Source organism: Xiphophorus hellerii, chromosome 19 (genome assembly GCF_003331165.1).
Source record: "Xiphophorus hellerii strain 12219 chromosome 19, Xiphophorus_hellerii-4.1, whole genome shotgun sequence".
Classification (NCBI taxonomy): Eukaryota; Metazoa; Chordata; class Actinopteri; order Cyprinodontiformes; family Poeciliidae; genus Xiphophorus; species Xiphophorus hellerii.
In genome coordinates, this window is record NC_045690.1 from 10325053 (window position 1) to 10351575 (window position 26523).

General features: G+C 37.2%; 5 protein-coding genes across 6 annotated transcripts; 3 read left to right on the forward strand and 2 right to left on the reverse strand.

Annotated features, from left to right (window-relative positions):
- Nucleotides 1–829: 829 nt before the first annotated feature.
- On the reverse strand, nucleotides 830–4733 carry lgals8b (galectin 8b). Its single transcript, XM_032547201.1, has 8 exons — nucleotides 4524–4733; nucleotides 4242–4330; nucleotides 3546–3756; nucleotides 3348–3467; nucleotides 3231–3257; nucleotides 2204–2292; nucleotides 1857–2022; nucleotides 830–1638 (listed from the first exon to the last, which is right to left on the reverse strand). The coding sequence occupies exons 1-8, from the start codon at nucleotides 4560–4562 to the stop codon at nucleotides 1489–1491; spliced, it is 891 nt and encodes a 296-aa protein (XP_032403092.1). The 5' UTR covers nucleotides 4563–4733; the 3' UTR covers nucleotides 830–1488.
- A 425-nt stretch (nucleotides 4734–5158) lies between these two features.
- Nucleotides 5159–7273, forward strand: LOC116708996 (interferon alpha-inducible protein 27-like protein 2A). Its single transcript, XM_032547202.1, has 4 exons — nucleotides 5159–5268; nucleotides 5577–5603; nucleotides 5975–6145; nucleotides 6591–7273. Exons 1-4 carry the CDS (start codon nucleotides 5259–5261, stop codon nucleotides 6788–6790), a joined length of 408 nt encoding a protein of 135 aa, XP_032403093.1. The 5' UTR covers nucleotides 5159–5258; the 3' UTR covers nucleotides 6791–7273.
- A 1763-nt stretch (nucleotides 7274–9036) lies between these two features.
- Nucleotides 9037–15599, forward strand: LOC116708994 (histone H3.v1-like). The gene is made up of 6 exons (XM_032547199.1): nucleotides 9037–9199; nucleotides 10273–11049; nucleotides 13127–13222; nucleotides 13759–13785; nucleotides 14084–14257; nucleotides 14812–15599. The coding sequence occupies exons 2-6, from the start codon at nucleotides 10503–10505 to the stop codon at nucleotides 15192–15194; spliced, it is 1227 nt and encodes a 408-aa protein (XP_032403090.1). The 5' UTR covers nucleotides 9037–9199; nucleotides 10273–10502; the 3' UTR covers nucleotides 15195–15599.
- On the reverse strand, nucleotides 15252–20777 carry LOC116708997 (interferon alpha-inducible protein 27-like protein 2A). Of its 2 annotated transcripts, none has more exons than XM_032547203.1 (4): nucleotides 20507–20777; nucleotides 20402–20425; nucleotides 20137–20304; nucleotides 15252–17738 (listed from the first exon to the last, which is right to left on the reverse strand). In XM_032547203.1, exons 1-4 carry the CDS (start codon nucleotides 20520–20522, stop codon nucleotides 17605–17607), a joined length of 342 nt encoding a protein of 113 aa, XP_032403094.1. In that variant the 5' UTR covers nucleotides 20523–20777; the 3' UTR covers nucleotides 15252–17604. The 2 variants fall into 2 exon arrangements, with proteins under 2 accessions (XP_032403094.1, XP_032403095.1); XM_032547204.1 differs by lacking the exon at nucleotides 15252–17738 and adding an exon at nucleotides 18832–19279.
- A 2024-nt stretch (nucleotides 20778–22801) lies between these two features.
- On the forward strand, nucleotides 22802–23687 carry LOC116708998 (interferon alpha-inducible protein 27-like protein 2A). The gene is made up of 4 exons (XM_032547205.1): nucleotides 22802–22949; nucleotides 23081–23113; nucleotides 23229–23390; nucleotides 23490–23687. The coding sequence occupies exons 1-4, from the start codon at nucleotides 22940–22942 to the stop codon at nucleotides 23573–23575; spliced, it is 291 nt and encodes a 96-aa protein (XP_032403096.1). The 5' UTR covers nucleotides 22802–22939; the 3' UTR covers nucleotides 23576–23687.
- Nucleotides 23688–26523: the final 2836 nt, after the last annotated feature.

The window sequence follows — 26523 nt, forward strand, 5'->3', positions numbered from 1 at the left end:
ATATCAGTTATTTTTTCTAGGTCTGGGTAAATATGGACAGACCAGGGAGAAAGATTTGTATTTCTTGACACGTTTTCTAAACATAATATTTGTTCCACTTTAATTCTTCCATGTTTTTCATCTTTCATCACTTCTGTCTTCCAACCAAAGAAATATGGACTTTCACTATTTCACAGCCAGATCTGGATGATAAATATTATTTCCATACTTTATTCTCTCTGTCAAAATGTAGTGACCTTACCTCCTTGTGTCTTCCCTCCATCTCTCTCTCTTTATATTATTTTTTATCTTTTTCCTCTTTGTCCTTGTGGTCCCTCTTTGACTTCTGTCGTCTAATTCCTTGTATCCATTCATCCTTCCAGTTTCTGGATATTCAATGTCCCATGTAAAAAACCTACTATACTTTCATATTGAACATTTCATATTTTAAAATTGATCTAAAGGATTTAAGAGCTTTCACATATTTTTTGGGTGTAAATATTCTACTGTGTTCATCCTTCTTGTCTGTCACTTTTCTGTCCTTCCTGTCTTCAATGTTTGCAGGTTTCATGTTAAAGTCTGAGTTTCACATTTAGATCTGCAGTGTTTTCAAAATCAACCTTTCTGCTAGTCTGAGTTTAGAATTGGTTAGTAAACATGTATTCAGCTAAACAATAAAGTAAGCAGTACAGAAATTTTCAGTCAAAGCAGAGAGCCGTGGAGTTCAATGATTCTGCATTTCACCTTAGGCCTTACAGTTTGTGGTAAAAGCACACAACTTAAGAGTTGTGCCGTTGTGTAGCAGCAGCTGTAATTTTTAAAGCTTAAACTCAAACCCAAGAATACAAAATATCAGTAAGACATTCGGTTGTCTTTTATTTATCAAAACATGGAGGATACAAGAGCTATTTCTCTTCTTCACTACAGAAGGCAATACAGACAATCCAGAATTTATATCTATTTTTGACTTTAGAGATATATTAGATTTTAAATAGTCACCCTGGACCACAGATTATTTAATATTGGCTGAGTCTTCACATGATGAGTCGTTGTATGAAGTGCATCTGATATTTCTACAGAAATTAAACAAGTTTATTTGAAAAGGATAAAGAATGGGCTCTTTTAAATTTGAAAATTAGTTTTTTGATCAAATACGTTAATGAAATGTAAACTACAATCGTGCACAATGATGGTGCAAAGATGAGATTAGTTATACAGATGTTTTGTTTTTCTGTATTGCACATTGCACCAGAAAACGAATATTAATTGTCTCCGTTTAAAACCTGAATATAATTTAAATTATAAGCTAAGCTTAAGTGCTTAAATATGTGTGTCCTGTTTTCTGTCATCCATGAATCTGTCCAATCAGGGCCACAAAGACAAACCTCATCAACCACAATAACAGTGCTAGAATAGCTTAGACCTGAAATTCAAACCTGACGTCTATCATGTGGGTCAAATAAACTTGTAAGCTAACTGAACCCTGACCAATAACGCGTTGGCTTTGAGTCACCATAACTTCACATCATTGAGCTCCAGGTCTCCCATGATCTCCAGCTGGTCGATGCTGCTCAGGTCCTGCACCCGGTGCCTGAACTCGAACAGGTGTGACCCGTTCACTGCCAGCTTGAACTGATGGGGCTGACAGAGCAGGAGCATCTGGAGAGGGAAGAAATGTTGAGGAATACTAATCCAGAACGCACCGAGGTGAAAGTTCAAAGATGAACTGACCAGAATTGGGCCACTTTTTTTTGTCGTCAGTGAATGATTCTGTTTTAATTTGTAATATTTATGTGGTCAGTGATAGCTCTTAAAGTAAAAATGGGAAAACTAATTTGTGCGTCTCTAAAATCTTGAAAGTTGCTGATTTCTCCTACCTCAAAGTACTCGCCCGGCGAGAAGGGAAAGAAGGGCAGCTCCCTCTCCTCCTGACCCCAGGATCCGCCCAGGTACGAGTTCCTGATGAACACGCCCAACTTCATCCGGGGGTTCAGATGGAGAGCAATGTTCTCCGTCTTGCTGTTGCAGAGGTTGACAGTGAAACTGGAACACAGGTAAAAATATGTATTTCTTTTTTATAGAATGTAATGGATATTAGATTTAGAAAAAAAAAATCTTACTAAAATAATTCAGCTACATCACACAATTTGTATTATTCCATAGAATGTTAATAATTGTAATGTGATAAATGAAAAGTTCAAAAACTTTGAATACATTTGCATACCTGTGAGGGTACATGCTGACCTGTCCTTTTATTGTGATGTGCTGTCCTGGGTTCAGTCCTTTGAGTATACTGCCTTTGTAAGGAAGACCCTGTAACAACAACGTTAACTGTCGCTATTATTTTTCTCCAAGTTTGTCACATGAGCTTCTATAACTGAGCTGCATATGGTAGTGCATATGGAAAGTATTCACAGCGCTTCGTTTTTTGTCAGTCTTATTCCAAGTTGTACTAACCTCATGTCTCAAAATTCTACATACAAAGGCTCCATTATGACAATGTGGGAAAAAGTTTAAAGGGCTGTGAATAAATGTGATTTCTTGGTTTTTATAGTTTTGCAAAAATCTCAAAAAGCTCCACAATGTCATAATGGGGTATTTGGTGTGTAGAATTTTTAGGCAATAGATTAATTTATTACAATTAGGAATAAGTTTGTAATGTAACAAATTAAGGAAAAACAAAGTGCTGTGAATCCTTTCCGGATGCACAGCGCATCCGCTATTTACACGTAGCGCAAATATAAAGTTAAGGGCCTGTATTCTCAGAGTTTTAGATTAAGAGTGACTGAGTCAGCTGCTGAGAGTGACTATGAGCGATGAGTCAACAGAAATTCCCATCTTAGTGAAGGACGTGATTGACCGCGTGACACTGTCTACTACGGTTGATACACAAAACAATTAAAAAAAACAAATACACACCTTGTAATCAGTTGATAGAATTAACCAATCATTGAGTTTAGACTAGGTTTTAAAAGAAAGTATCATGATGATGAAACTTTGAAAAATTGAATTATTCACCATGCAACAACCATAGCAACTATAGCTTATTTACATCATCGTTACTTTGATTTGTAGGATTCATTGAGAATACCTGCCCAAATAAACTGCAATAAAGTCTACAGCATGGTAAATAAGCTTGGGTGACCACAGACCCATAAACATTCAGGACGTGTGATGCAGTTTTTATTGCGTCATAAGACACCAAGAAAATTCTAACTTCATGGACCCGCTAAAAAACAGAAGAAACTCACCAAATCACCTGACTCTGAGTATATTGCCTAAAAGAGAAAAACATGTTTAGAAATGATTCAGAAAAAAAAGAGAGAGAGAGAGAGAGAAAAAAAGAAAATTGGAAAGGAGTTAGTTACTGAGTTTGGGATATAGCCAATAGCGTGAACCCTGACATTCCCAGAAATAGAAAACGTGTCGACCCTGGTCAGAGGAATTCTGTGTTTGTATTCCAGCAGGTGAGTACCATTTACTGCCACCTACAGGTAAAGCCAGACATTCAGTTAGTTTATGTTCTTCAGCTACAGCACACACAGGCTGATGTAGGGATGCTTCACCTTAAAGCCATTCTTGTTTACTAGAATGATGGTCTCGAAGGGGGCTCCACGTTTGTAGGGCAGCTGGTGGAGCGTCTCCTCTTTACCCCATTCCTCCTGCAGCAGGGAGTTACAGACCACACAAGGGGAGTCACTGAAACGAGGGCTGAAGTGGAGAGCGACGTCTGAGCTTGGTTTGGTGCTGCAGCCGCTTGACAGGTCCACCTGAAACCTGCAGAGAGGACAAACACACAAAGTCACGGTTAAAGTTATAAACACACGCTCAGGCATATACATACATCCATTTAAACTTCTCAGCAGTGCCACAGGATGATGGTGTCCATGCCATGCTGCACTGATGCAGTAATTCATGCAACAGGAGCCTTGTATTGAGTGCATATACTCTCCACAGTGTATATGCTGTGTATATGCTTTTTTAGTAGGCTGACATACTTTTGTTGCAATTCCCTTTTCACTGAACTAAGTCAAGTTTTCAAAGATCAAATCAAAATCAAATTTTATTTGTACAGCATATTTCAGCAGCAAAGCATTTCAAAGTGCTTTACGTCATTATTAAATATACTCTAATTTATGCAGAATCACCAATAGGTGTGGAAAGTTGGGAAGGCTCTAGTAAGAAGGTTCGAGTTTAAATGTTTCTAAACACAACAGACAGCTCTATAAATGCCATCTGCTCAGTTTGATTGGAAAAATCACCTGTCAGCTTCTGGTGGCACAGTACCCTGGATGATGATGATCTCCCCTGGATGCAGGCCTCCAGGTATGGGACCAGTGTACGGGATCACCTAAAAAGGAAAGGAAAGTTAAAACCACTGTGTCTACACTGACGGTCTGGCTTCTGCTTAATATCTGAGAGCTAAAACATCCCTCATACTCGAGACAGATTAATCAAATGAGAACAGTAGCGGCTTAAGCTGAGAAATTACGAGAGTTCATTAGGAACGGCTGTGAACATCAATAATAAACGAAACCTCTTACCGGATCCAGAACGGTGTGTTTTGCATTGGCCACAGACATCGAGCCCCGGGTGTCCTGACAAACTGCAGCGGGTGACGGACAGCTGACAGTCGGTGGTTTCTGCAGCAAACAGCGGCAGCTTTGGGCTTTGCTGCGCTACCAGCTGATGGTACCAGTGGCCATATTTACTCCATCAACAAGCAGCGCATGCGCACAATCTACCATGTGATCAGGCTTACATATGAAAACAGCAGGCTTGTTTTTATATGCTCAACTACTACTGCTCAGAAAACAACACGTATGCTTGAAAATAATCTGAATGTGTGCTAAAAGTTTGAAGCAAGTTCCTTTGCAGCCAGTCAACAAAAAAGAAATAAGACTAAAAGACGAGATATTAATTACAATATTGGCAAAGGAGAGCGTGTCTCCTCTGTTTTTTATTAGGTAACTAATATTTAAGTTGTGTTTGAGAGCATTGGGAACAATCTAAAATAAATAAATTAAATTAGCTGTCCATGCAAGGTGGCTTTGTTATACATTTAAGAATTTTTTAGAAAGTGTTTACTGTTCTACATTGAATAAAAATCGATGTAGAGTTTTTATCCTCGACTAGCAACATGTTTTTGCTTTATTTCAGAATGCCGAGTTGCATTGAATGCAACACGAATTAGAACAGTTGTCTAAAATAGCACTTGTCGGTTGCGAGAGCAGGTTTCTCTGTCTACTGGTAACAAACAAACTGCTTAAGAGCAAGTTATGGGTCTTGGTAAGTGTGTTGAGTTGAATATACTTTATTATTTGCAATGATATAGATACTATTTATTATTTATTATTTAGTCAGAAGCGGTTTAGACTACTAATAGGGGTTCCCAATATTTTGAAGACGTGAGACGCTCAGGACCTGTAGGAACCTACTGTACTCAGGTTCAGCCCAGAACCGCAGCTTAGTCCACCCAGATCAGAACTGCTGATAGAGATTCCTTATATAATTTATATTATTATACAATTTGTATATAAATCTATTATTATTTTACTACACTTTACATTTTCTATTTTCTTTTTCTTTTTTAACAGAAACTGCTGCCATCACAGGAGGAGCAGGTAGATGCCCGGGTTTATCAATTTCTTCATACCATAACAGGACAAATGGGGCTACACATATTATTTGTAATATCTAGTTTTGCAACCTTGTGAAAAAAAGTTAGATAATTTTAAGTTTGTGCACCTTTTTTTTTTCTTTAAAAAAAAAAAAGTGTGAACATCTGATTACAGGTGCAAGGACAAAATCTTTTTAGATCTCATCCTGATGAGATGAGGACCTATCAGAGGTCACTCAGGACACATCTTGCATTTAGAGCTTCCCGGAAATAAAGCATCATCTCCGTTTGGCTTCAAATGAAATAATTTTCTTGATGAACTCACAGGAATATCAACATATATTCTAACATCAGTAAAATGTGCTTTGCATGCAGTAGGAGCAATGGGTGCAGTGCTCATGGCTCCTGTGGCCTTGAGTGCCATCGGTTTCACCTCAGCTGGGATAGCTGCGGGCTCCTACGCTGCAAGCATGATGTCTGCTGCTGCCACTGCTAGCGGAGGAGGGGTGGCAGCAGGAGGCCTGGTGGCGATTCTACAATCTGCAGGTATCTAATGCTGTAGTCAACGCTATAGTTGACTTGATTCTAGTTTTAAGAATTTTGCTTGCCTTTTTAAACTAGATAAAATACTGTTCTGCTCAAAATAGCAGCTACTATTCTAGTAGTAGCAACAGCAGTGATTTATTTAATTTAACTTTATACAGCTGACACACCCTAATCTCCTAATGTGTTTGTTAATGTTGCACTTTTTCCAACATCCACAAACAAGGAAGCAGCAAATACACATTTCTTCCTGTTCACATCAAATGGGGAACATTTGAAATTTATATTGGCGTTAATAAGGCTTATCACACAACTATGTTTACTGTAACCTGACTTTAGCTTCGCAAACTCTGCTTAAAAAAAAGAAGAAACCCACTAGAGCTTATGTTTTTCCCCTTACAACTTCAATAATCCTGTTTGGTTAGTTTATGGGCTTTTTTCCCTGCAGGTGCATCTGGTTTTACAGCGATCGCCAACACTGTTGTGGCCAGCATTGGAGGTGCTCTTGGAACCTTTGTTGGAGCTGGATTTGGATGGCTGTCGAACATCTTTCAGAAACGAAGGGAACAAAAAAAAAGGGAGGAAGAGATGGAAGCCTTGCTGTTTGGCATCGCTGCAGGAGCTTTATTTTTGTGGTCAAAACGCTAATTATTATTCTTGCTTTCCCAGTATTGGTGACCCACGCTATACATTTCATTGGTGGGGAACTAAAAGAGCCACTTCATCATCTCATTTCTGTTTTGTTGGTGCTCCAGTTAACCAAATGAGACAGAAATCAAATTTCATTAATATCTTTACATAAAGTTTAAAATATATTATTACCCTGTGTGATGCATCAATACAAAGCATAGTTGTGAAATAGAAGAATCATGATTCATGGCTATAATTGGCTATAATGTAAAACTAAATTTGCATACACTCCCCTCTGGGTCTGTATTTTTTTTTTCCTGAGCTGCCTTTCGCTACAGATTTGAAATTACTTTTTTGATTTAGCTTTTTTTCAGTTGAAACCATAAGTTTACATGTAGCAAATAAGTATATGTAAACTTCAGGTTTCAACTGTACATGGAATCTTATAAAGGAAAAATAATCCCTTACTACCTGAATAAAGAAAATATTTATTCCGGTAAATAGTATGGTGTGTCGTGTTTGGCCTCCCTCCCATGGGACGTCCAAGTTGAAGGAGTATTTAAATAACAAAAATGTTTTGAAATAACAAAAGGTTATGTGAAATTAGGAAATATTATTTTGACTGGCCTACAGGGTAAAAGTACTGTGAAGCAGCATTACTTATTGGTAATTGTAACAATAATCAGTAATAATCATGTTTAGTGTATTTGCGAATTAGAAATGACCTATAAGCTCAGTTAAAGTTGGTCAGAGTTTAATGAAGGTTGTTGACCTGTAGAGGTGTAATGTGTCTCAAGTAGATGGAAGAGGAAAGGTTGGGAAAAAGAGGAACTGAAAGGAGAGCAAGGGTGATCAACCGGAGTGCGAGAGGGCGGGGACAAAAACACAACAGGAGTTAATTAACACACTAATGCACATTTTGAAACAGGATTATTTGGATTTGTTTTTCCAATAAAATTTGGAAAAAATTCCTGAATAAAACTGGTTGCATCATTGTTGCTCAGATATTCATAGTGATGCCTATTAATCCCAGTTGTAGTAGTTACATTTACTTGCATAATTTTTACTTTTAGGAGTAATTTTACTAAACTTACTTTAAATTTTGTACAATTTCTACATAATCTTCTCACTACAATGAACTTCATTTGATAATAAACATTTTAAGGCAAAATGCATACGATACAGACATACCTCTAAACTTTCTTTTTAAAATGATTGTACATATAAGCTTTGCTATTCTATAGTTATTTTCTGTCTGCTGAACCAGCTGCGCCACTAGAGCTTATGTTTTTCCCCTTACAACTTCAATAATCCTGTTTGGTTAGTTTATGGGCTTTTTTCCCTGCAGGTGCATCTGGTTTTACAGCGATCGCCAACACTGTTGTGGCCAGCATTGGAGGTGCTGGCCACACTGAAAACGCATGTTAATGAAGTACGTTAACCTGTATTGTAAGTATTGGTGTAAAAAATCTTAATAGGAAAAAAGGATTTGAACATTTTCTTCTGCTAGAAATTTATTGTCATTTTTTTTTTCATTTGTCTTTAAAATATCAGAAAATGCACATAAGCTGTGACAAACAAAAAGTAAAAAGATAATTTTATACGTTTAGTTTTTCTAATTATGTCATTAAGCATTAAATCTTATTAGTTAAATTCAGTATTTGAGTTTTACGGGATACTTTTTTCTTACTGAATAATTTCTTGGACGGCTACTCTTTACTTTAACTTGAGTAGAAATATGTTGAATTAGTTTCGGATACTCCACCTCTGGCTAAGGAAATCGAAACTCAGTCAAACCAAAGTAGCAGTAATTTTTTAGACGACGGCATCTTCATGACGCGTTCAAAGTTCCTTTTCTTTTTTTTTTTTACATTCCTGTCGGTAAAGGACAGCTCAGTACAGCCAAAGACGGGCTTAGACGCAATCTCTTAATTCAGATATCTAAAACTGTAATTCTGACTAGTCATAATTACGTTCGAGATATCTTAAATGATAATTACGGATGTATGACCCTTCCAATGACGGATCCGGTAACGTCATTTGAGATCTCTTGAAAGGAATTTTGACTAGTCAAAATGCAATTGAAGATATCTTGAATTATTATTCTTCCTAGTCAGAATGTAAATACAGATATCTTAAATTACCATTCCGGATAGTCAGAATGTAGTTTGGTCTAGTCAAAATGCAATTTTAGATATCTGGAACGTAATTACGGATAGTCAGACGAAACCGAATTTATGTTAAAACGGCTTGCCATACACGTTGTAGTCCTACTTCCGAGGTTTAGTGAATGGAGCAACCATATTTGTTTTGTTTTCCCACACTGGGCAGCACAAATGACTCGGCGTGAGTATTTATGTCTGTGAGAAGCTGAGTTTCAGCTTACTAATAGACTATCCAACCAGAAATAAGGACCGTCTTATATGGGTGAGTACATCTAAAGTTTAGAATCGATCTAAATCTGTCTGAAAAGCTTATTTTTGTAAGCTTTATATGTTGGTTTGGTGAAGAAGAAAATTTAGATATTTATTTAGAATCTATGGTTCAACTCAAGGCATCAAAATAAGCTGATTTCATTCCCGTGAACTTAGCCAAGGCATAAACGAATGTATTTATTTACCGCTAAGTGTTTAATAGACTTCTGTTTGTGTCGTTCCATACACAGCATTCTTTCAAGCGTAGCAGAGGCACGGTGATTTTACTTACATACTTAACTGACATAGTTTAATTCACTTTAAAAAGACTTTCTTTGTCGCAAAGGGTAATTAAATGTCCTAACTCATGTCATCCAGTAAGTCTTCAGTCTTGCATAACAAATCTGAAGAGACCTCTGATTGAAGACCGTTCCTGTTGAACAGTTTCCTGGCTGTGACAGCATGCGAATAGGTCCAGGTAGCAAAAAAGATGCATAGTATCAAATGTCACCATTTGTTGCTTCTTAATGGAGAAATGTTGTTGTGTGACATGCTGAAAACTGAGTGTCAGAAAGAGCTGGATCTTCTTAAAGAGGCACAGGCCCAATTTCAAGGCGTTGAACTGAGAAGTCAAATTTCTTCTTTTTTTTTTGAAATTCTTGCTTTTTTTTAATATCTGACATTTCTGTAACAACTGAAGGTAAGTTACTTGATTGTGCTACGACGTGACACTATGTGCCTGGAAAATATGTAAACTTTTTGTAAATGTAGTACCTTTTCTCTGTTAAATTTTTTTAAATTTAAGGTTAATTGATGCTGATTTTCATTTGTAAAATATAATTTTGATATTTATAGTTTATACAGCAGTCACCTGATGGCTGCTGGAGATGGGCTTCAGCCCATTGCAATCCTGCGACTGTGTTGTACTTTCTATTTAATTATTTCTTCTTTTACTTGTGAAGGTTTTGATTTTCTTTTTTGCAAGTAATGAGCACTCAGGACCTTGTTTGGTTGTATTTCTGTGACAAGTGTGCTATGCAGAGTGCACCCCAGAATAAACAAGTTCTCTCTCTCTGTGATCCACAGTGTGTTCAGTGTATTGGGTACACAGTCCTCTCTTGCCATTGTGCTGCTTGGTACCGGTCCAGATCTCCCCTACGTTTGGCAGCAGTAATAACTGGGGTCTCGTCCGGGATTTTGAGTCTCCTGTTATGAGAGGTTGGCACTGAGACAACAGGAGACATTTGATAAAACTTCAGGGAAGACTCCGTTGAATATATCATCCAGTGACCCAAAGCAATCTGTGAGACGTCAACATGGCCAGCAGCACTCCACGGCAAGCACTGATATCCAACCTCAAGAAAAAGCTTATTTCACTGAGCAGAGATCAACTACAGATGATTGCGTCTTTAACTGACGATGGCCCCATTCATAATGTTGATGTTTTAAGTGTACCAGAACTCTACAACCTGATTGTTCACTTCATCGGAAGTGAAAAACTGAGCTCATTGGAGGATGAAGGAATGACTCAGCTGCATCTCCTGGATGACCTGATTAGTGACCTGCTTGCCTCTAATGTTGGTGCAGCTGGAGATGACCCATCCACACCTTTAAGAACACAAGATGGATCAGCCAGTCAGTCTGGATGTCCTAATCTCAGCTATTCAGACCGGGAATCAGCTCCTCCTGATACAGGCATTCCCTTTCAGCCAACACATACAACCAGCAATGTCAATACTCAATCACCTGCGCACCTGGACAGTGACACTCATACCCCCATGTCCCAAACGGACAGGGATTGCTCTCCAGCAAGACTCTCCACTGCTGCAACACCAGCAGAATCACCTAAAGAAAGAGAAAATGGTAAGAGGAGTCCCTCTTCTAGTGTGTGACCTGATTTTTTGATTAAATAATGCTGCAACTTTGTTTCTCCTCAGAAACAGAGACTTTAGGCTTCATGGGGGACAAGTCTCTCTTGCAGTATTTTAATTCTGATGTGTCATACAGTGACCTATGTAAACAAATAGATTAAGGTTTATTGAAACTGATAAATACGCAATCCTTAAGACAATGAAACCCTCCTCCGTTCAAAAAGATGTTATAAGGTGAACACTGATTAGCTGGAGAGGTTTCTCCACTCATATCAGATACACTGCCTGGCCAAAAAAAAAGTCGCCACCAAAAAATGGTCACACTCTCTAATATTTTGTTGGACCGCCTTTAGCTTTGATTACAGCCCGCATTCGCTGTGGCATTGTTTCAATAAGCTTCTGCAGTGTCACAAGATTTATTTCCATCCAGTGTTGCATTAATCTTTCACCAAGACCTTGTATTGATGATGGGAGAGTCTGACCACTGCGCAAAGCCTTCTCCAGCACATCCCAAAGATTCTCAATGGGGTTAAGGTCTGGACTCTGTGGTGGCCAATCCATGTGTGAAAAAGATGTCTCATGCTCCCTGAACCACTCTTTCACAATGTGAGCCCGATGAGTCCTGGCATTGTCATCTTGGAATATGCCCGTTCCATTTGGGAAGACAAAATCCATTGATGGAATAACCTGGTCATTCAGTATATTCAGGTAGTCAGCTGACCTAATTCTTTGGGCACACAATGTTGCTGAACCTAGACCTGACCAACTGCAGCAACCCCAGATCATAGCACTGCCCCCACAGGCTTGTACGGTAGGCACTAGGCATGATGGGTGCATCACTTCACCTGCCTCTCTTCTTACCCTGATGCGCCCATCACTCTGGAACAGGGTAAATCTGGACTCATCAGACCACATGACCCTCTTCCATTCCTCCAGAGTCCAATCTTTATGCTCCCTAGCAAACTGAAGCCTTTTTTTTCTGGTTAGCCTTACTGATTAGAGGTTTTCTTACGGCTACACAGCTGTTCAATCCCAACCCCTTGAGTTCCCTTCGCATTGTGCATGTGGAAATGCTTTTGCGTTCACAATTAAACATACTCCTGAGTTCTGCTGTTTTTTCTTCGATTTGATTTGACCAAACGTTTAAGTAATCGCCGATCACGATCATTCAGGATTTTTTTCCGACCACATTTCTTCCTGGAAGACGATGGTTCCCCACCATCCTTCCAGTTTTTAATGATGCGTTGGACAGTTCTTTACCCAATTCTAGTAGTTTCTGCAATCTCCTTAGATGTTTTCTCTGCTTGATGCATGCCAATGATTTGACCCTTCTTAAACAGACTAACGTCTTTTCCACAACCACAGGATGTGTCTTTTGCCATGGTTGTTTAAGAAATGAGGAGTTACTCATTGCATCAGCTGGGGTTAAATAACTTGTTGCCAGCTGAAAGATAATCGCCTATGCAGTACTTATCCAATAGGAGGCTTGTACCTATTTGCTTAGTTAAATCCAGGTGGCGACTTTTTTTTTGGCCAGGCAGTGTATAAAAATACTTCTGAGACTCGAGTTACGTGAAGCAATTTATGTACAAATGTTCCCTTGGTAAATGTTTACCCAGGAACATTGGGTAAACATCACCTGCGCACCTGGACAGTGACACCCAGTGACAAGTCAGCCTACACTTCAGAACCAGCAATCAAGCCAGCACTAGCATAGTTTCATTTTGCGTGAAAATATGGAGTGATACTGTATTTTTCTTCGTGGCCCACTTTCAAAACATACAGTACTACTAGGACATCTGTTTTAACATGTAACAAAAAAACGTTCTCCAAAAGTTACATGAAATTTGACATTTTCGTTCTAATGAAGTTCTTGATAATATGTCTTTTACATTTGTGTTTTTTCATGAAGTTGTTTGTGTTCAGATAAAGATTGTTTATCTATCTGAAAATAAACCACAGTAGCTCTTCCTCTGTTCCTGTAAGCAGAGGAGGGGTAATATCACAGAAAGGAACATGTATTTGAAAGAGTATGTCTCCCTCTGAATTAGACTTTTTCTCTCTTTTAGATCCTCAGAAGCAGCAGGACCCACCAGCTCAGGACTCTGCTGATAAAAAGTCACCATCAGGAAGCGGCAATGGAAACTTCTTCTCAAAGCCAGCAGGTAGATATAAGTTACATGATCTGGACTTTTTTTATATTTTCATATTAACACATTTTTATCGTAATTCTTTGCTATTAAAACAGAACTGATGGAAAATGTGTTGAAAGTGGATAAATAATGTCTTTAATGCTGATGCTTGATGTAGATGGTCGCAAACTTTAAAGGTCTGCACTGCAGCAATAAACTCTGTAGCTGATTTAAGTATACAAACTGAACCCCAAAATTATTCAGACCCTATCAGATTAAGTTTTCAAAATAATTGTAATGAATCACAAAGACTTTTTTTTTTTTTTTAAGGAGAAAGACATCTCACAGAAGATAATAAAACTCTACAAAAAAATCCCCGGTTTTGTTTTTGTACATGGTGTTTTTAATGATGCTTTAAAGTAAAAACCATTAAGACGATGTTTAGAGATTCACCGATCTGTGGCTAGCACTAATTTCTGCTGGAGGTAGAACTGCTGCTGATTAATACAAGTCAAACTATTCCTGGCCTCAGGTGAAAACTAACATTTTATGTTGGTGTTGTGTTTCAGGAAAATTTTTCTTAGCAGGATCTGCAGGTATGACATTTTTTTTCTTCTTTTTATGCTGGTTATCTTGATATACTGAGGTGTTCTCAGTCTGACAGAAAGTACAGCTGTGTGTGTGAAAAATCATGAAGGTTAGCACTGACCATAAATAGATCTTGTTACTTATTCTGCAGAAACATTTTGATTTGTTTTCTAAAATCAATGTTTTATTTTGTTTAGACAGTTTGCAATTTAACCACAGAGTAGACAAAAAAATATATATATTTGCCTTAGCCTTCTGCTTTTGTACTTTATTAACATGTTTATGTCAAATATTTCTCGTTCTAAGTCTTAGGGGGAATCGGTGCAGTGGCGCTGGCTCCTGTTGTTCTGGGGGCCGTTGGTTTCACCTCAGCTGGGATAGCTGCGGGCTCCTACGCTGCAAGCATGATGTCTGCTGCTGCCATCGCCAACGGAGGAGGGGTGGCAGCAGGAGGCCTGGTGGCGGTTCTACAATCTGCAGGTACTTTGACTTGATTCTAGTTGTAGCTACTTAATTTACTTGCTGTAATAAAACAGGATAAAGTACAGTACTGTTCAAAATAGTAGCAGTCCAACATCACTTACAGGATTTGGTCATGTTCTTGATAGAAATTATGTTCCTACCTGGATGATAATTTACCAGTAGGGGAAGTAGAAGAACAGAAAACCAACAGACATGGCATACATGCTGGTGCACATGTATTCGTCTGTGTGTATCAAGGTTGGGTTTTGTTTATTTCTTATTACTATAATGGTTATTGTGCATTTCTCTCTGGAAATCTAAGTAAAATTAGTCATTCCAGTTTGTTCATAAGATGAAACATGATTAAATATTTGATTTAAGTAAACATATGAAGAGGACCAAGAATCAAGGCGCTGTTGTACTTTGAGTTTCCTTGTTAGAAAAACGTGTTGGGATATGATGAGCATTAATTGCATGGAGTGACCAGCCCAAACCCGAGACTTGTTGAAGTCAGTTCATCCTGTACCCATCAGACCATCTCACATTTGAACACCATTTGACATTTCCTGCAGGTGCTGTTGGTCTCTCTGCGGCCGCCTCTACAGCTGTGGCTGGTGTTGGAGCTGGTGTTGGAGCTGGTGTTGGAGCTGGTATTGGGGCCACTGCAGGGCTGCTGGCAGGCAACACCAACAAGCAAGAGGAGGAGAACAAGGAAGGCAAAGACAACAAGGATAAGGAAGAGAAGAATGAGGGGCAGGACAAGGATAAGGAAGAGAAGAATGAGGGGCAGGACAAGGATAAGGAAGAGAAGAATGAGGGGCAGAACAAGGATAAGGAAGAGAAGAATGAGGGGCAGGACAAGGATAAGGAAGAGAAGAATGAGGGGGAGGAGGAGGAAGAGGAGAAGAATGAGGAGGAAGAGGAGTCAGGCAGAGAGTACAAGAAGAAAAAATAGAAGTAGAAGAAAGAAGGATCAAATAAAAGGACAAGAACTAGAAAAGTTTTGTTCCTATTCTTGTCCCGACATGAATAGTTTGGTTTTTTTTCACTTACTAATCTGCATCAAGTTGTCTCAGTATTGACAGTCTATCCTTACATTTACCACTTACTGGTTATGTAATTCAAGAGACCTCACACCACACAACTTCTAATACTGTTGAAACAAAACTGTTAATCTTTTAACTATGTAATTATAGTACATTATGTAAATAACTACAGTTTTGCATTAACATGTTTTCTTGCCTTCATGTTGGACTTTGTTTCAACAAGAAATGAGACAAAATGCCAAAATCTAAAGCAGTCATCCTGTTTTGTTTCTTTTAAACTATTTGTGTAATAAACTTGTAATTTTTAAAATATACTTTTGTAGTACTGTGTGTGTCTTAAAAGAAAAACAAAATGTATATAATTGGTCATCAACCTTTTCAGTGGTTCCTCAAAAATCTGAAAATGCAGTTTGTTGAGCTTAGTGAGAAAGATTTTAACACAATCATGTAAACACTTGGAAAGCAGGTGGTGATAAATTACTTTTTTTAATTCACATCACAACTTAGTATTCTATTATTTTCTCACTAGATATTTACAACAGCTTGTGTGACTCAACTTAAAAAAAAACACACCAACATTAGCAGAGATTAGATAATGTTTCATTTGAGTAGGACTATCAATCCTAGGTGATTCCTTGGAGTCTGCTCAACAACATAAAAAATGTCTCTGAGGTTCAGGAAACTGTACTGTAGTCTCTTCTATACATGACTGATTGTGACAAAAAAGTGGTTGCATTGCCGGCACCTGTGGTAACTCGCAAATCAATACAGTTCATGAAGCTTGATATAAGTGTTAAAATGAATAACTATGAAATATATAGTATCTCTACATCAAATAATGTGTTTCACATAATTTTATGATTACTTTCTGGAAATTTCCCTCTTACATTGTTTTGTTCATACAACAATGTAAGATTCACACAGCCAGAGGGGCAGGAGTCAAAGCCACATCATCTGCACAAAAAGCATAACTAATTAAACTTTTTCAAGATCTTTCAAATAAAAACTAATAAATCCGCAGTACAATTTGATGTACTGCGTTTACTAATTAAACACAACAGCCTAAGAAAACACTTGCCAAGAACAAAAAAGCTGTCATGATTAAGATGAGTAGCTTTGAGTATTTAAAAATACTTACATGGAACGTAACTTAATTGTTATGTATCCTTTCGGGAAAGAAAATCAACACATCCATTGACTGAAACTTTGTCCAAACAAACCAATTTTTTTTGTTGTTGCACTTTTGTAGTTTTGGGCAGCAGCCTTGACCCAGAACGTGGTGTTGCATTCATGGGCAGCTGGAATTTCAAATTTATTCAGCGGTGCGGACGAGTGTCGCACAATGTGGACCAAAATATGCTATACTGTATATCGTCAATTGCAAGAAGGAAAAATTGTGAAAAAATTATTTATTGAAATAAAGGGTGATATCATTTTGTGATTTTACTTCAGAGTGACAGTGAACGCACCAACAGGAAGTTTCATTTTCTCTATTAAACGCAAAACATACAGTGTTATATATGCAATGTATGCGCTTTACACAGAGTTTACACCTACTGCTTACTTTCAACTCTTGTCTCTAGTTGGGGTTTTACATAATCAAAACAATTAGCTCCAGATGAAACTGCACTATACAATGCAATAAAATAAATACACATTAGGACACAAAATTTAAAGAAACAAAGTCTTATTCAGTGTAGAATTCATCCTTCATTTTAAAGGATAATTATGCTAAATGTCAGGACCAGGTTTTGTTTAAGTTTTTCCTATTATATCATTCTTTCCCATTTCTCTCTTTATGTCTAAACAACAAATACATCTTAAAATTACAATGTCAAAACAAAAAGTACTTGTTTGGCATTCATTTCGAAAAGTTAAACTCACATGTAGATTTATGACACAGAGTGAAGTACTTCAAGGATTGCGTCTTGTATTTTAGATTACTATGCCCCACAGAAAATATCCCCGGCCCCAAAAGTAAAAATTTGGTGTCAGTAAGCTTTTACTGACCACCTCACAGAGCCACAGGTTAGATGTAAGGACCAGTGAGTTGCAGCTACACTTGGAGCTCATCACCCAAAATAGCAGTGAAAACATGCTGGTCAGCGTCAAACCTTAGACTGCTCTAATCTCAATAAAACTTTTTCCATAATCATTAAAAAGGGTGTAAATAAATTGGGGCATTCCTTTTTTTCAATAAAGGATAAATAAAGACATTTTTAATGGCTACTCCTTTTCAGCTTAAATGTAACTTAAGTCTCAGATGTTGCATAGCCTGCTTTCCATAGTCTGTGTTTAATTTGCTTCAAGCGGGACCCGTCAGAGCTCATCTGCTGCTTGATCATTTGAACAAAACTGTTGTTTGGGTTTCTGCAGGTGCTGCTGGTCTTTCGGGTGCAGCCTCTGCTGTTGTGGCCAGTGTTGGAGCTGGTGTTGGAGCTGCGGTAGGGCGACTGGCAGGAAAAACACGCAATCAAAAGGAGGAGGAGAGAAAAAAGGATCAAATGAAAGAAGAAGAAAGACAAAAATGAAAAATAGGAAGAAATTGAATTAATATAACATTAATTATTTTTGTTTACTTGTCTGGTTGTTTTGTATCCTCGTCTCAGTATTGATGGTCTGTTTTCATATTTTTAATTGACAGGTTATATATAGAGATGAAATGACATTGCATCACTGTCTAACTGGTCATGAATACAACAATTAAATAGAAACACATATAATTAACTACTTTTAGCTCTTTTGCATTGACATGTCTGCTTTTTCTCTGCATACTGGATTGGTTGGACCTTCACTGGCTCTTTTAAATCATTTCAACAAGAAGTGAGCCACAAAAAAATAATTGTATGTTTATGAAGCATCTGCAGCACAATAGGAATAAATACCTTTTATCAGGTTCAGGAAGTTGCACATCTTAGTTTCTTTTGCATATTAGTAACTGGTTGGATGTGATGGTCACATACAACCAGCAGAGGTACAGAAGTTTACAATTGTTAGGTGCCAACTCGTCAGCATAAGTGAACAATCTATATTTTACCTCAACTCTTAATGGTTCATTTCTGCAACCTTACTGGGACCTACTTTAGACTTAAGGGGATCTTCCATGTTACATATTGCAGCTTTCCAGGTACTTTCCTGGAGAACTTAAATGGTATTTTTTTGGAACTTTTAAAAAACTTAATGGATATCTTTTTTTTTTTTTTGAACTTTCTAAATATGCTCCAGAGCCAGGCTTTATTGTGAAAAATAATTAGTATTTAATAAGTTACATGAACATTTCAAGAAAGTTCATTGATAGTTTGAAGAAAATATATGGTGAGTTTAAAAAGAAAGCTCTATGTTCAAGAAAAGTACCCATTGCATTTCATAAACAATGGAGAAATACTTGGAAAGGTTTGTAAGGTAACCACTATGTCCTGAAAAGAACAAGACTTAACAAAAAGGCCCTCTTAATTAATGTTTCCTGGGTCCCAATTATTTCGCCAAATGTATCAGCAAAGAGAAAAACAAATATCACAATATATTAAAACACTTTTTCTTTATTGATTGATATATTATTTACTTATTTATTTATTGAGTACAGGTTGAAGTTTTACAACTGATGCACACACGTACAAAGTTTTTTTTTTATTCCACTCTCTCAGAATGATGAGTAGAAATAGCATTCCCTCAAAATTTAGAAAATGCCTACAGCAATATCCACACATCACAATGACCTTTAACAAGACATGTTCACAGCAAAAAATAATGTTTCTTTCATTCTTAATCAGATTATATATGTTTGAATTTCAGAATCTACTCTTTAAGACATGATTATATTATATAAGAACAACATGACTTTAACTCTACTGGAATGAAAAGTATATTCCTTGTCTGTGCTATGGACTGTCTTCTACTTTTACAGTTACATTACAAATGCTTGATATCATCGACCCTACTATACTTCCAATACCAGCCGCTGTTCCAGTTCCAAACCATCCTAATCCTGTCATACCTATAAAGAAACAATACATTTGAGAAAAAGTCAGCATTCAACTTTTGTAGCATAAAGCAACCTTTAATTTGAACTTTTACATCTTTAAACATCTTTTAAGTTTAGCCAAAATTTAGCATTATTTTCAAAAAGAATAACTCAATTTTCAAAACAGAAAGCAGGTTTACAGCCTCCTAAACTGTTGTAGCATGTTTCTGTTTATGAAACCTATCTGCACCTGTATTAGACCATTGTATGAAAAGATAAAATGTCATGAAAGTTAATCATCATTTCCCTTTTAAATTAAGATAGTTCAAAAATTAGCATCAAGTATGATGCTGAATGTTACTGTCATAATTCTGAATGTCAAAATGTATATTCAGCAGAAGGACCAAATGCTACATTGCACTGAATGAACAAACCAAACTAGCTGGTTTTAGTCAAAATAAGATGTTGTTGGTAAAAACCTCTGTGAAATTCTCTGGCATAATTTTATTTATATAGCAAGAAATATAAAACGCATATAATCACTGGTTGGTGAGAGATTTTAAACTTTGAATAAATTAAGCTGAAACAAGTTTTACATTTAAATGACTTTTTGTTGTTATTTTGTATTTCACCAAACACAGTCTTCAATAAAAGTTTTTATTCTGATCTGAACGTTCTTTCTAGTCCTCCAGACTCTGCAAACAAGTAAAAAAAGCATCTATGGGAGGAGTTATAAAATCCATTAAAAAGTAGAAAGAAACATTCTTCCTACTCTTCCCATATATGTTTCTTTGTTTCTTTTTTTACTTGATTGCATTTTTATCCAAGATTGTAGAGTCACGAGTGTTTGCGCTGATAAAAAAAAAATACTTCTAAAACTCTATATTTACCAATAGACTGTAAGGTTGCCACCAGGCCTCCAGCTGGAATTCCTCCTCCATAAAAGAGTGCAAATAAAGACATCATCTTTGCAGCGATGGAGCCTGACGCAATTCCAGTTGCGGTGAAGCCAAGTGCAGCCAGAAGAGCAGGAGTCAGAACCACAGTTGCTACACCTCCTGCACAAAAAACTTTTTTCAGTTCTTACAGTTTCAGTTTAATTTTAAAAGATTCATTTTAAAAAAATGGTTTAAAAATAGCGTGACAATGACTTGCCTGCACCTACAACGATGTATTTACCTGTCGATTTAAATAAACAGCAAAGTAAGTCACATATACCAACAACAACTATGTATATATAGATGTACTGTATATACTCACAGATTTCTTCCTCCATTCTTCCAGGGTCGATGTGCCGTTCTTCTGTCTGATTCAGGAGGAATTGTGGGCTGATTTTATAGGTTTCATTTCTCAGGAAAAGGGAGCAATTACCAACATGTAACAACAGGAGGCAGCAGAAGACGGACTGAAAGTGCAGTATTGCAGGGCGAGAATCTTTAAACTCTTATTTATTTCCAGGAGCTTTTTAATCGTCCTATTTACTGCCCAGACTTAACTTTGGACTTTAATTTGAGTAGTGATAAGCCATGGGTCTGTGTGAGTATTTTTCAAGTTATTATAGTCTGTCGTTTTTTTTTTGTTTTGTTTTTTATATATATATATTTGCTTTGCTTTAAATTGATGCTATTTTTTCTGCCTTTTCTTCATTTTAGTTACAGTTGCTGCATGTTCTGTGGTTGGCGCAGGTGAGATTACATAAAATAATTCCATCATCTGCAATACAATTGTTAAGGAATTTTTCAAAACTGTCTCTTCAGATGGTGTTAAATAAATGTTCCTCTTGTCCTCATGAGGTGGAGCGTTGCTGGCCGCCCCCGTGGTTCTGGGAGCCGTGGGCTTCACGTCTGTCGGCTTCGCTGCAGGTTCCTAATGCAGCGGGCATGATGTCTGCAGCAGCCATCGCTAACGGAGGAGGGGTAGCAGCTGGAAGCCTGGTGGCTGTTCTACAGTCAGTCGGTAAAAAAAATAAAAATCGGGTTGTACTTATAAACTTATTTTACAAAACAAAACAAACATGTAAGACTGACATGGAGTTCTGATCATCTTCGTGTTTACCTGCAGGGATGGCTGGTCTAGGTACAGCTGCCACTGCCGGTGTGGCAGGTACCGGGGGAGCTGTTGGAGGACTTCTGGGCCTTATTATTTAAGACAGACACCATTCTGCCATTTTACAGAGATGACAAAGAAGCTGTCCAATGGAGAAAAAAAAAAATCTACAAATATTCTATTGAGTTCAGGTTTTATTGCAAACAATCCTATCAAATGAGTCAATAAAATTATTTAACAAGTTTTGACTGGTGATATTGTGTCAGGGGTTTTTTTCCCTCTTTCTTTTAAAAGATATTTCTGAAGATGAATATTAGATCTGTGTTCAAAGGTTTCATTAAATTTTCTGTTGCATGAATGTGGTATATTAGCTTTTCTCTCCTCGATGAGCAATGTGATAGTAGATAGCAATGGGTGGTGCTAGCATGGGTGTCAAATTCCAGTCCTCAAGGGCCGCTGTCCTGCAACTTTTAGATGTGGCTTTGCTGCTCCTCACCTGAATAGAATAATTAGGTCATTAGCAAGGCTCTGGAGAACTGATCTACACAAGAAGGAGGTAATTAAGCCATTTCATTCCAGCGTTTTGTACCTGTGGCACATCTAAAAACTGCAGGACAGTGGCTCTTGAGGACTGAAGTTTGACACCTGTGAGCTAGAGGGACAAATATCCGAATAGCTCTTTTAAGAAAATGTTTCTATTTTTCTTGATTTTTAATTTTGTTACTTTTTATCTTTTTTTGCTAGTGGTTGACTGCTGTGTTGAATTTGTGCCATAAACAAAATGTAGAAATTAAACATGTATCAGTAAGAGAACATGTGACTTTTTGAACATTAATCCAATGTCATCAGGGAAGCACACACTATCAATAGGTCCATTCAGGGCCAGGGTTATTAGTGTTCATGTTAAAAGGTTCGAATCTGAGTAAATAAGAACAAAGAGTGATGAGCATAGCTGTTTATAAAATTTGTTTACAAGTAAAATAAATGGCGCTGACTGTGACCTTAAACTGCTCTGGTTTTTGGCAGTGGAGTGTATTCAACGCTCTTATTTTATATTACATTTTAATTTAAATCTGATTTGTTTTTGTTTCCCTTCAGTCAAAGTAGATAAGAAATTAAATGGCATCAAAAACAAAACATGTTTTGTGCTATAAGTTTTTCTCCCAACAATCCTAAAGCACTGTACAGCTGTGAAGTCAATAAAAAAAACAACCACATGACCATGAGAACCTGCTGCTATTCCAGCTGGAGTTCAGCCAGAAGAGCAAAAAACATGACTAATTAAATCTTTTCCGTTCTTAGAGTTCCGCATTGATAAAAAAATAAAAATGTGTCATTTAAGAAAAACATAAAGTCAGGTGATGACTTAGGTGCATCCATAGTGGGATATTTACCTGTTAAATAAAAATAAACAGTTTTTTTTAATGCTGTTTTCGATGACGTAAGGGAAAGGGGCTGGGCTCTATAGATAAGGTTTCGTTTCTCAGGAAACTAAAGCAATTACCGTCATCTAAACAGCAGGGGGAGCAGAAGGCTCTGAAGTCTTGAAGCAGTTTTGTTTTTTTCCAAGATTGTTTTTTTTTTTTGTAGGCGTCCTATTTAAAGACCAGGCTTAACTCTGGACGTTCAGTTGAGAAATCGCACACCATGGGTCTCTGTGAGTAAAGCTTTCTTAATAATTCAATATCTCTTTTTTCCCCTGCTTGTTATGGCTTAAAAAAACAAAACAAAACACTTGCTTTGCTTTGGATTGATGAAAATGTTTTCTGCCTTTCCTTATTTTTTTAGTAACGATTGCAGCAGCGTCAGCTCTCGGTGCTGGTGAGTCTGCAGAAAATCTTGTGTTCAGTTCGTCGCTATAATAATGTTTTTATGGTGTACTTTAAAACTATAACTCAAGAAAGTGATGAAAGCATTTTTCTCTTGCCCTCATAAGGCGGGGCGGCCGTAGCAGCACCTTTTGTTCTGGGAGCCATCGGGTTCACCAGCGCAGGAATAGCGGCGGGCTCCTATGCCGCATCGATGATGTCTGGAGCAGCCATCGCTAATGGCGGCGGCGTGGCAGCAGGGAGTGCTGTGGCTATTTTACAGTCAGCCGGTAAAAGCCTAAAATTAGGTTATCCGTGCAATTTATCACACACACAAAGTCACATGTCTTCGGTGTGTTTGCTAATCCTTACGTGGTGTTTCCCTACAGGGATGGCTGGTCTGGGTACAGCTGCCACATCTGCTGTGGCCGGTGCTGGAGGGGTGCTTACAGGACTTGTGGCCCTCATTTTTTAAGATGCACATCATTCCGATGAAAATAAAAACCTTTCCAAATGAAAATCAACTTGAACTCAAGGCAAACAATGTTGTCAAATGAAGGATTCTAAATAAAAGCATTTGAGAAGTATTTACTGAGGGTTTTTGTCATTTTTTTTGCCTCTTTCTTTCTTGTACAAAATATAATAGACTAAAAGTAAACGTCAAAACATTTAACAAGATTTCTGAAGATACTAATTATGTTTCTATCCAAGTCTCTGTCATCCCATTTTGGTCTGAAAGCAGAGCAGGTCATGGTGAGTAATGTGATCATACAGAGGGTGATACTAGCACCAGATACACGAGGTGCTGAATGAAGAAAAGTTTTTCTATTTGGAGACGTTTTTCACTAATTTTGTAGTTTTTATGGACATTCATCCAATGCCGTTATGAATGCCCACATATTATCGATGGATCCATTCTGGAAAACTTTATGTTAAAATGTTTCAATCTGAGTTGAGAGGAACATCTAGTAAAGCGTAAAATTCACTACATTTACTTACAGATTTAAAGTTAAGTAAATTGCACCCGTTTTCTACCGCTTGTGGCCCCAAACTGCTTGAATCTTTTGGCAGTAGAGTGAATTGAGCAAATATATTTTAAAGGGTGTCTTAACTTAAATTTGATCTCCTCATGACTCAACAAAAAGCACCTACCTTGGTGCCCACATAGGGAAAATAAAACAAAAAGTGCAACAAGATACCATGTAATAAAAAGAACTGAGGTACAAATTACAGAGACAATTTTAAAACCTGCTTTCTTAGTGTGAAGAATGGCTGTCAATCTTCTGTGGGTTGAGTCGTTGCATTCAAATTGTTAGATAAGTCTTACAGTGAGGGACATGTTTATTGTCAGTGGTAGTTTTATAATGCTTACATGTTAGGCTGCAGGATATTAAGTAAACTTGTGATATTTGATCTGATAGCTATGATGATGGATGCTGCCTGCCACAATCTGATTTTAAAAATAAAATGTGCACAAACTGTTTTCTGCTTTGGTCAGAAACAGACCAAAAACTTCAAAAGTAACGTGACAAATCATGTTGCTTTTGTAAAGGAGAAAATTCCAGTAATAACTTTACATATTTGTGTTCTTCTTTAACATTTTCAGAACCAAACTGGAACAGAGATCTTGACTGTAGGGTATATTTAGCTTTTAGATTTATACAGAAAAAATATTTGTACTTATGCTCTCATGTAAAGATTTATTCACTTTTTTAAGTTTATATTTCAAGTGAACTTAAAATGTAGCTATATTGTTCATGTGTCATTATTGTGGCTTTGCAGGATTCTGCTGTGTTGTGAGATGCGTAGAGTCACCAACCTGTAAAACATTGTGCTTATGTTTCGATTATCAAGAAAACCCAAAGAATGTAAAAAAACATGTCAGTCAAGTAGATAAGAAATCATGACATCAGAAACAAGACATGCATTCATGATGTCTTTGTGACCAATAAAGTGAGAATAATACAGTACATACCATATTTCAGGTTTTCTTCATCACAATGTTCCAATGTTTGTGCGTCAGTACAAGTAGTTTCTTCCAAGAACCCTAAAACGATTCACAGCTCTGAGGTCAATAAAAAACAAGCAGCTTAAAATGAGCCCATTATTAAAATATGTTTTTAATATTTAATTTTAAAACCTTCTTTAAATATAGATCTCCCCCTCCCCTGACCCCCTTTTTCCCCCTGAGTCAGAATTGTACCTACATTTACTAATTATTTTGCAGAACTGCTTTTCAACTGTATGACTTGGGTCAAACATTTAGTTATCTGTTTATTTGCAGCAATATTGATAGATATTGCTTTGCTTTAAATGCCATTATTCTGGCATTTAGTTAGTAGAAAAAATGTGGTACTTCTTACTTCTAACTAACCTAAAAAGAGAGAACTTTATTCTGACATCACTTCAGACACTTCAAAATATTCATTATGTGTCTTTTTATATTGTGTATGAACACTTCTGGATTCAGCTGTATAAACTGATGACAAACTTAATTGATTTTAATTAAATATAGCTTACAAGTAGAATAAACACCAACCATTGACTACAGTTGCTTTGTTTGTGATGTCAAGATGCAGTGACATTCAGCACTCCTAATAAACTTAAAATGCAACGAGATGTGAAATTAAAAGAACTGAAGTAAAAAAATACAGTCAGTTTTAAAACCAAATTATCATTGGGTGTTGGTCTTCTTACAGTGAGTGTTATGTTTACAGCCAGTAGTGCTTGTTATACTGGTTACATGTAGGTCAGCAGGACATTAATTCAACTGGATACGGTGCAGCTCACACATAAATGTCATGATTTGACGTTACTTTCTAGTTACAAAACATAATCAGTCATAAAGACTTAATCACTGCCTCACACACACACCCCCACACAATTAATGATTGACTGAAAGTGATTCCAGATTCACTTGATAGCCAACCTGTTGAAACTGTGGCAAATTTCAAATTCCTTGTGTCATTCCTGGACAGTCAGCTCAACTTTGCTGAAAACACTGGCTATCTCTTTAAGAACTGTTCTCAGAGACGCTATCTTTTAAGAAGACCTAGTGATCTTGGGGTTACCCAACTTGAGGTTGTGTACAAAGTCTAGTTAGTTATAGGTTGTTGAGTTAAAATGTTAAAACTTAACATTCTAACTTGAGTTTTAACTCAACTCAAGTTAAAACAACATTTTAACTCAAGTTTTAACTTTTCATCTCCTTGGCTGGTTTGGTCACATGAGCTGCAGACTAAGTATAACGGTAGGTAAATGGTGGTGAAACCAAAGACAACTCTGTCTCAACATTTTGCTGAAAGAACATGGAAGATGGCAGGAATATTTTAGCAGAGAGCATCCATCTTGTTTTTTGTCAGTTTGAACCTCTGAGCTCATGAAGGCGTTACTGTGTTCCTCTGGCAACTCAGAACATCTATT